The sequence below is a fragment of the Lampris incognitus genome, chromosome 17 (genome assembly GCF_029633865.1).
Source record: "Lampris incognitus isolate fLamInc1 chromosome 17, fLamInc1.hap2, whole genome shotgun sequence".
NCBI lineage: Eukaryota > Metazoa > Chordata > Actinopteri > Lampriformes > Lampridae > Lampris > Lampris incognitus.
In genome coordinates, this window is record NC_079227.1 from 1159506 (window position 1) to 1168175 (window position 8670).

At 43.9% G+C, this 8670-nt stretch overlaps 1 protein-coding gene across 4 annotated transcripts in view; it reads left to right on the forward strand.

Moving 5' to 3' along the window:
* The window catches only part of mpp2b (MAGUK p55 scaffold protein 2b), a 94764-nt gene extending 86977 nt beyond the window's left edge, over positions 1–7787 (forward strand). For all 4 annotated transcript variants that reach the window (XM_056297413.1, XM_056297411.1, XM_056297410.1 and 1 more), the window contains 3 exons: positions 6334–6536; positions 6977–7105; positions 7611–7787. In XM_056297413.1, coding sequence (XP_056153388.1) covers positions 6334–6536; positions 6977–7105; positions 7611–7787 — 509 coding nt within the window. The remainder of the gene's footprint in view (positions 1–6333; positions 6537–6976; positions 7106–7610) is intronic.
* Positions 7788–8670: the final 883 nt, after the last annotated feature.

Here is an 8670-nt window from a genome sequence, read left to right on the forward strand (position 1 = left end):
CATGTTTGTCACACTCAACTGTTTTCATATCCATCCATCCATCCATCCATTATCCAAACCGCGTACCCTGCTCTCAGGGTTGTGGGGATGCTGGAGCCTATCCCAGCGGTCATTGGGCGGCAGGCAGGGAGACACCCTGGACGTTTCATACCTTCATGCAAAAATTAATACAAGATCAACTTGAGTGAACACAAAATTCAGCTTTTAATGACAATTTTGTTTATTTAAGGAAAAAGGTTATCCAAGACCAGCTGACCCTGTTCCAGGCACAGCTGAGATGGTCGGTAGTTTTAAAGAGCTGCAAACAGAGTATTACTGTACGGCGATGACACTTCAATGCTAGTGTTAATATTAACATTTCTTACCAAACTGATAAAAATTGGCACTTCATGGGTGGAAAATGGCTCAATGGCAGTCCGGGTGGTGTGGCGGTCTATTCCGTAGCCCACCCACATGGGAATCGACGGTTCAAATCCCCGTGTTACCTCCGGCTTGGTCGGGCGTCCCTACAGAAACAATTGGCTGTGTCTGCGGGTGGGAAGCCCGATGTGGGTATGTGTCCTGGTCGCTGCACTAGCGCCTCCTCTGGGTCAGTCAGGGCTCCTGTTCGGGGGGGAGGGGAACTGGGGGAAATAGCGTGATGCTCCCACGCGCTGCATCCCCCTGGTGAAACTCCTCACTGTCAGGTGAAAAGAAGCGGCTGGTGACTCCACATGTATGGGAGGAGGCATGTGGTAGTCTGCAGCCCTCCTGGATCAGCAGAGGGGGCGGAGCAGAGGCCGGGACGGCCGATTTTTTTTTTTTATTGCAAGGCAACGATACAAAAGAGTTAAAGGGATATACAATACCGATACAATGCATACCGGGAGTATTGAATTTGATTTAAAAAAGACAGTAAAAAGAGAAATTTACAATAAATTATTTCTTTGACAAATTGGAAATGACTTGGTAGCTTTATGGTGTGTTGAGTGCTGCAGAATCTTCATGGAAGAATGGAAATATTTTTTCACAAATAATAAAAGTGGGTTTACTAAGAGAAAATTCACATCAGTGGATACGAAATTTAAATAGACACAGTATTAATAACAAATCAAATTTCACTGTAAATACAGATGCTTTAATAATGCTAATTAATAATACTACTACTCGAATACTTACTCCTGAAATGCTCCTAACTCAGAAAGTTAGTGCACCGCCTCCACCTGGAAACTTCAGTGGAAAATTCTCTATCAACAGCAATGGCGCCAAGTGCAGAATCTCGCGGACCGGTTCTGGAATATCTGGAAATGAGAATATCTGCAGACACTTCAAATGTGACACAAACAGCAAGATTCACGCCCTAAAATCCAGGTTGGTGACGTCATACTGCTCAAGGACAGTCAAGCAGCCCGGAACGACTGGCCCATGGCACTTGTTTCAAGCATCTTCCCTAGTGATGATGGAGAAATTCGCAAGGTTGAGCTCAAGGTGACCAAAACGGGGACAACTAAGAGGTTCCCCCGACCAGTAACTGAGATCATGCTTCTTCTGAAGAAGTAGGGCTGGATTCAACTTTGTAAATTTTGAGGTTACACATATGTGGAATGGCGGCATGGTGGCGCAGTGGTTAGCGCGGTCGCCTCACAGCAAGAAGGTCCTGGGTTCGAGCCCTGGGGTAGTCCATCCTTGGTGGGTCACCCCGGGGCGTTCTCTGTGGGTGTAGCAGAGTGATGTTGTTACGCTAGATTGTGGACTGAGTCTTTAATTTGATAAGCATTATAAGAATGACTGGCCTCTTATTGTGAAAGGTGACAGAGCGGAAGTTCTGGCGCAAAGGACGATACCAACTGGTTTTGTTTATGTGGGTGACTTCCTGGTTTCATATTAACTTCTTACAACGCACTAGTACGTATCTAACGGTCAAAGTCCATTTCGGAAGTCATTATACAGTTGATGGAATCCGGTCATGACATTTCAAAGCTGATATTTGGCGTTATGCGGAAGCTGTGATATAATGGACTCTTCCGCTGTGGCGGAAGCTCCTCGGTGGCGCCTGGTGCCTTCCCTTCCCTCTGCACCTTGAGAGGGGCGGTGTGTATTCTGTGTGCTGTTTAGACTTTTGGTAAATTACTCTGTAAATACGGTTTCTCATTTACCACCGACGGTAATGGTAATAACTGTTAACTAGTTCGTGTTTTGTGTTGCAATTCTCAACTATTCTGTTCATTTACGTGGATTTAAAGTGTAGAAAATGTGACGGTAACCGCACATGTCGTTCTAGTGTGGTAGTGCATTGTTAGGGTGTCCACTAGAGGGTGCTGTTGCCCACTCGTCCTGAAAATAGCGTTGTTGGTGAATCGGGTGCAGGCTGTGGGCACTGTATGCGGAAGGAGACCTGTATATTCTCTGCTGCGTACTGTTTTCATACAGGTATGGGGGGGGTTGTTATTTTGATTTTATGTTTTTCTTTATTTTAAAGGTAGAATTGCAAACTATTTTGTACACCATTTTATAAGGATTTTGTATCATGTATGTTAACAAAAAGAACTTGTAATGAAAAAATAATTCAGTGTCACAGTGAGTGTGTGTAGTTTTGTGCCCTTTACACTGGACTTTGAAAGAGACGGCTGTGGGCACTGCATGCAGAAGGAGACCTGTATATTCTCTGCTGTGTACTGTTTTCATATAGGCTCCTGATTGCAATAAATACGATATCATCTACCTGGTCGTTGTAGCGTCGTCAGTCACACCAACAAACTACACAACGCAGAGAACCACACTACACGTGGAGTTTGCATGTTCTCCCCGTGTTTACATGGGATTCCTCCAGGGGCTCCGGTTTCCTCCCACAGTCCAAAGACATGTAAGTCAGGTGAATTGGCCGTACTAAGTTGTCCCTAGGTATGAATGTGTGTGTGTGTGTGTGTTGGCCCTGTGATGGCCTGGTGGCCTGTCCAGGGTGTCTCCCTGCCTGTCCAGGGTGTCTCCCTGCCTGCCACCCAATGACTGCTGGGATAGGCTCCAGCATCCCCGCGACCCTGGGAGCAGGATAAGTGGTTCAGATAATGGATGGATGGATGGATGGACGTATGTGGAATCTTGACAGATTCCAGGCGGGGAGTGTCTTGTATTCCGAGTATAGTAGATGCAACCTGCTTTTGGAACTTTTATTTTGAAAGTGGAGCTTTTATTTGGAAAGCCAGTAGTGCTTCCTTTGTCCTAAGAAAGGAAGTCGGCCATTTTAGTTTGCCAAGAAGTCAGCGGGACGCGATATTATGAACCCTACATAGCCCTCGCCAAAATCCCGTACCCTGTCCCAAATCTCGCGAACGGACGCCGGATTTCCGCTGTGTTGCTAAGGAAACAATCAACTATCAACTCGGTGCGAAGCAAAGCTAACGTTAGCTACCTTCAATTTTGTAATTTTGTATTTTTCGCAATTTTGGACAGCTGGCTGCTTTTGTAATTTTGGACTGCTGGCTGTCAACAACAGAACGGAGGTAAGTAACGTTAGTTGTCTGAACATGAACATATATCTAATAAATAGACTTTCTCACATTTAAGAAAGCTGATCAGTAAGTTGTTACCTGTGTATAAATGTAAAAGTCATATTACTACAATATAGGAGCTCGTTTTGTTTGTAGTCATGATAAGGGGTGAAGTATCCTATGCTCAAACGTGGAGCAAGCAAAGATTGAGTTAAAAACGTTAATGTTGATTGTGGATAACTTAGACAGGTTAAATTGTGGGTGTACAGCGTTTCCTTGATGAGCGCTAACCCCATAACAACATATTTTCGCGTTGCTACGGTGGCGCACACGTGACAAAGCCAGAAACGGGATTTTGGCGAGGCCTATGTAGGGTTCATAATATCGCCAGCGGGACATGCAGCAAAACACCCACTGTAATCCTCGCTTGTGTCCTGTGTTGCCTTCGGAAGCATTGTCGGTGAGTATTTGTCCATCACATATTATAGTTTATTGTTTGATTATTTTTGGGAATTTGTGTGGTGGAGATACATGGGGCCTGATTTCAGATGAGCATGTGTTTTCGGTGTGCAAGTTAGCTTAGATTACACTGTTTACGTAGTCAATTGTTTATTTAGCCTAGCCTGCTATATTTTAGGCTAGCTTAGTTTAGCATATGCTGTTATTTGATGCAACTGTTGAACGTAAGTTGTATTAATGTCTATGTGTGCCTATGTTTAAATACTGCTTTGTTTTTAGTTTTAGTTTTACCCATTCATTGTGAATGCAACAGTGTTGGAAAATAAAGCACTAGGAGTATAGATTGCTACTCCCTGACTACGATATTCATTTTGATGGAGTTTGGCTGGCTGCTTAGTTGTGTTCCTTTCCTCTTTACACAGAATGAGAGCAGTAACACAGTCGCCTGTGGTGTGGGAGACTCGGGTTCGAGTCCCGGCTGCCCCCCAAATTCGCTAAATTGGTGTCAGAAGTGGGATGGTGAGACTGTGAGGCCATCGGAAGCGCGTGCGCCCAGAAGCGTGAGGGAACTTATATGCTGAAGCGCGGGGACACGCTTCCCGAAGGAGGGGGTGGTGTAACGATCATGGATGAATAGACTCGCTAGCCAAGAGCTAACAGGTCAGACCCTTTCGTCGACTGGTTAACGTAGTCGCCCGTGGTGTGGGAGACCCGGGTTCGCGTCCCAGCTGCGGCAGTCCCCAGCTGCCCCCCGAATTCACTAAATTTGCTACATACCACCCTCTGCTACCAGTTCACAAGACTCTTCACTTGGTGCCATTGTTGTTGATAGAGATGTTCTCCACTGAAGTTTCCAGGTGGAGGTGGTGCACTAACTTTCAGATTTAGGAGCATTGCAGGAGTAAGTATTACAGGTGAGTCTCCATCAGTGGAAACTGGCACCAGGGGCCGGGAGTTAATAATGGCCATTACCTCCATCATTAAGGTACACAGAACCTCATGAGCTAGACCAGAAGAGCCTGTGCATGCCAGCATAGAATCCAAGATTCTCTGTGTCACTCCAATCAAATGCTCCCATGCTCATCCCATGTGAGAAGCATATGGTGCGTTGAAGTCCCATGTGCAACACTGACTGTTCACAAACCTCTGAACCCTTGACTCCTTGACCACTTTGTGAAACTCAAGCTCATTGCAGGCACAAATAAAATTGATTCCACAATCAGATTGCAACTGCTTAGAGGGTCCTCAGATAGCAAAGAACCTTCTAAGGGTGTTAATGCAGCTAGAAGTGTCCATGGCTTCAATCACTTCAATGTGGACTGCACGAGTGCTCATACAGGTAAAGAGTATGGCCCAGTGCTTGCTGTATGCTAGATCACCTCTTGTATGCCTTGCAACCACTGTCCAGGGGCCAAAGACATGATCCAAAACACAAGAGTAAGTCCACCTTAGAATGGCTCAAAAGTAGAGTTGTAAAAACCAGGTCCAGAAAGTAAATGTCCAAACAGGGTATTTGCTCCAACCATGTTACTAAACCAGGTGATTTCATTCATTAGCTAGTATTCCCTACCTAGTTGAGGAGTGGTGTTGACTAGAATCTGCTAGTGTAGTGTATGAGTGGAGCAAATACATGGTTTGGACTTTTACTTTCAGGACCTGGTTTTTACACCTCTGCTCAAAAGAAACAAAATGAAGGTTTTGGAGTGGCCTAGTCAAAGTCCTGACTTGAACCCCATTGAGATAGTATGATAGGATCTTAAAACAAGCAGTTCATGCTTGAAAACCTCCAATGTTGCTGAATTACAGCAATTCTGCAAAGAAGAGTGGGCCAAAATACCGCCACAGTGATGTGAAAGACTGATCTCTGATTATAGGAAGTGTTTGGTTGCAGTTGTTGTTGCTAAAGGTGGCACAACCTGTTTTTAAATTCAGGGGGGCAATTACTTGTTCATATGGGTGATGTGGGTGTTGGATCACTTTTTTTCCTTCAATAAACAAAATGATAATTTAAAAGGTGTTTTTGGCATTTACTGGGGTTTTCCTTGTTTTACATTTTGTATGAAGATCTAAAACCATTCAGTGTGACAGATATGCAAAAATAGAGGAAATCAAGTAGGGGGCAAATACTTTTCCACGGGACTGTATAATCTGCGATGCAATCAGCAGCAGATGTACCCGGGATGTTTTAATGGTGTTCATGTCTGATATCTGGAATTGAGTGTTCTGCATCTCTTATTTAAATTATTTTTTATACCAAATGTAAAATAAGTATTTAATGATGTATATTTGATGTATTTGTATATGACCGTAAGACCATAAAATCACCAGATCAAGAAAACTGAGATATCCGGCGCTATATTTTAGGCCCAATCTCGACCTTTCTCACCTCACGGCGTTGTTCCTCCAGTCACCTCCAGAAAGCCGAAGGTGGATGAGAGGGATGGGCAGATGTACTCTTTCATGACTCGCAGTGAGATGGAGTGTGACATCAAAAACGGTCGTTTCCTGGAGCACGGAGAGTACGACGGGAACCTTTATGGTACCAAGATCAACTCCATCCATGAGGTAGTGGACACAGGGAAGACCTGCATCCTCGACGTCAACCCGCAGGTACAGGAAATTACATACATATCAAACCTGCCAACTTCCTGTCTGCCTACTTCCCTCCATCTGTGTACTTGTTAGTTTGTCCATCTATTATCTTCCCTCCCTATTTCCCTTGTCTTACTTAGTTCGTTCCTGCCTTCTCTCTATTCCTTCACTCAACCAAACCAGGGTTAAAGATCCAGGCTTATGCTTAGCTTGTTGAATCCTTGTCTTCTTTCTGAGCACATCTGCACTTAAGTATGATTAAAAGGAATGTCAATAGGAAGTAGAACTCACCGGTAATATGGCGCAAATCCCTTCAGTCTCATGCTACGTCGATGAATCAGACGATTGGATTTTCAACACCTTCTCTGCTTTGTAATTGAGCACCAACCACTTAAGTTCTTTAAATTAGATTAAAATGTGATGTTGTGTCTTCTGTTCTTCAAAATTGTTCTCTGTAGGCATTAAAGATTCTGCGAACTTCTGAGTTTTTGCCATATGTGGTGTTCATTGAAGCCCCAGATTTCGAGGTTCTCAAAGCCATGAACCGGTCGGCCATTGAATCCGGAGTTGTAACAAAACAGTTAACAGTGAGTGCACGCTAACGGTTTACATGTACACTTTTATGTTTTCAGACCCAAGCAACCTATAGGAGTCAGTGTAGTGCCTTTAACTGTCTGACAGACAACGACAAGGTTTTGAACGCCACATGTTCATCAACAGGTAGTACAAAGACACAAATAGAGGAGCGATGTGTTCACATCTTGTCAGGTTAGAAACAACACAGCATCAGTCTGGATTCTTTAGACTCGTTGTATTACACAGACTGGGAAACCAGATAGATATTAAAGATAGCATCATAATTTAGATTAAAAGTAAAGGTAGGGTGAGACTGAAATGCACTGAAAAACATGAACACAGTAGATCAGGGTACATGTAAATTGATGACAGAAAGTGTTGAGCACATTTAGCAAAGAGGAAAGCAGTACCAGGAAGTTGTATTTCGTGCAAATTATCTGACATGTACACATGTAAACCAGTCCCAGTAATATAACTCACGATCATCCACCTCCTCCTCATTGTCGCACCTGACAGGACTCCGAGTTAAGGAGGACGGTAGATGAGAGTGAACGGATCCAGAGGGCCTATGGACACTACTTTGACCTCTGCATCGTGAATGATGGACTGGAGGCGGCCTTCCGCAGCCTCCGCTCGGTGTTGGAGAAATTGACCACTGAGCCGCAGTGGGTCCCAGTCAGCTGGGTCTTCTGAAAGGTTACCCAGACCAAACCAGGAAGACACCAGGCTTCAGAGCTGAAGGATGAAAGTGAGGAGCAGTTATTTGAGGCTGTAGCGAGACAGAGGTCCATAAGCTAACATAGAGACCATGTGTGAGTTAGTGCAAGTAGGCACGGCGTTGGCTGGAGAACTTTTGTTTAGGGCCAGTTGCAGTGATTTGGTTAGAAAAATGGAGCAGCCCTGCATAGTGTTTCTGAACAGATTTAGATTTCCTTTGTTGACCAGGATTTCAGGTTGTGTTGTTTGTATAAATTTAGAATTTTATTGATATTTGTTGAACAGGCTTTAGAGTTGATTACCAGGTATAATCCAATAGTGTGACTGGTAAGTGTGTGCGTGTGTGTGTGATCATTCATGTGGACACAAGCTTACAGTTCATGTTTTGCAAACACATGCATCTGTTGAAGGTCCTGTTGACAAATATTTCTAAAGCCTCCAGATCTAGAAGAGTTGGTGTAGTGTGATGTTTACATAGGATAAATAGTTTTAGGACAAGTTGCTTAAAGAAATGCCCCAAATGACATATCTGTATCAATTTCTTTATATTGTTTTTGTTTATACGGTGTGATTATATATTCAAGAAAGTCACTTTTGCTTTGCTGCATCATTTGCTGGTAGAAATGAACAGCAGTAGATGAGTGATGGACGACTACATCCACATGCACTGCATGTACACTTCTCATCTGAACTGAATCACTGCGTGGTCAGGCTGAGGGTGAAGCTGCATTTTGCTTCTCATTCTGAGATGTTTTATTGAACTCATCTTTGGTTTTAGTGTCATCCTACATCTTGTTCCCTGTGTCTGCACCATCTCTGGTTGGTATGAATAAGTCGGACGAGCCAGAAAATGGAAGCA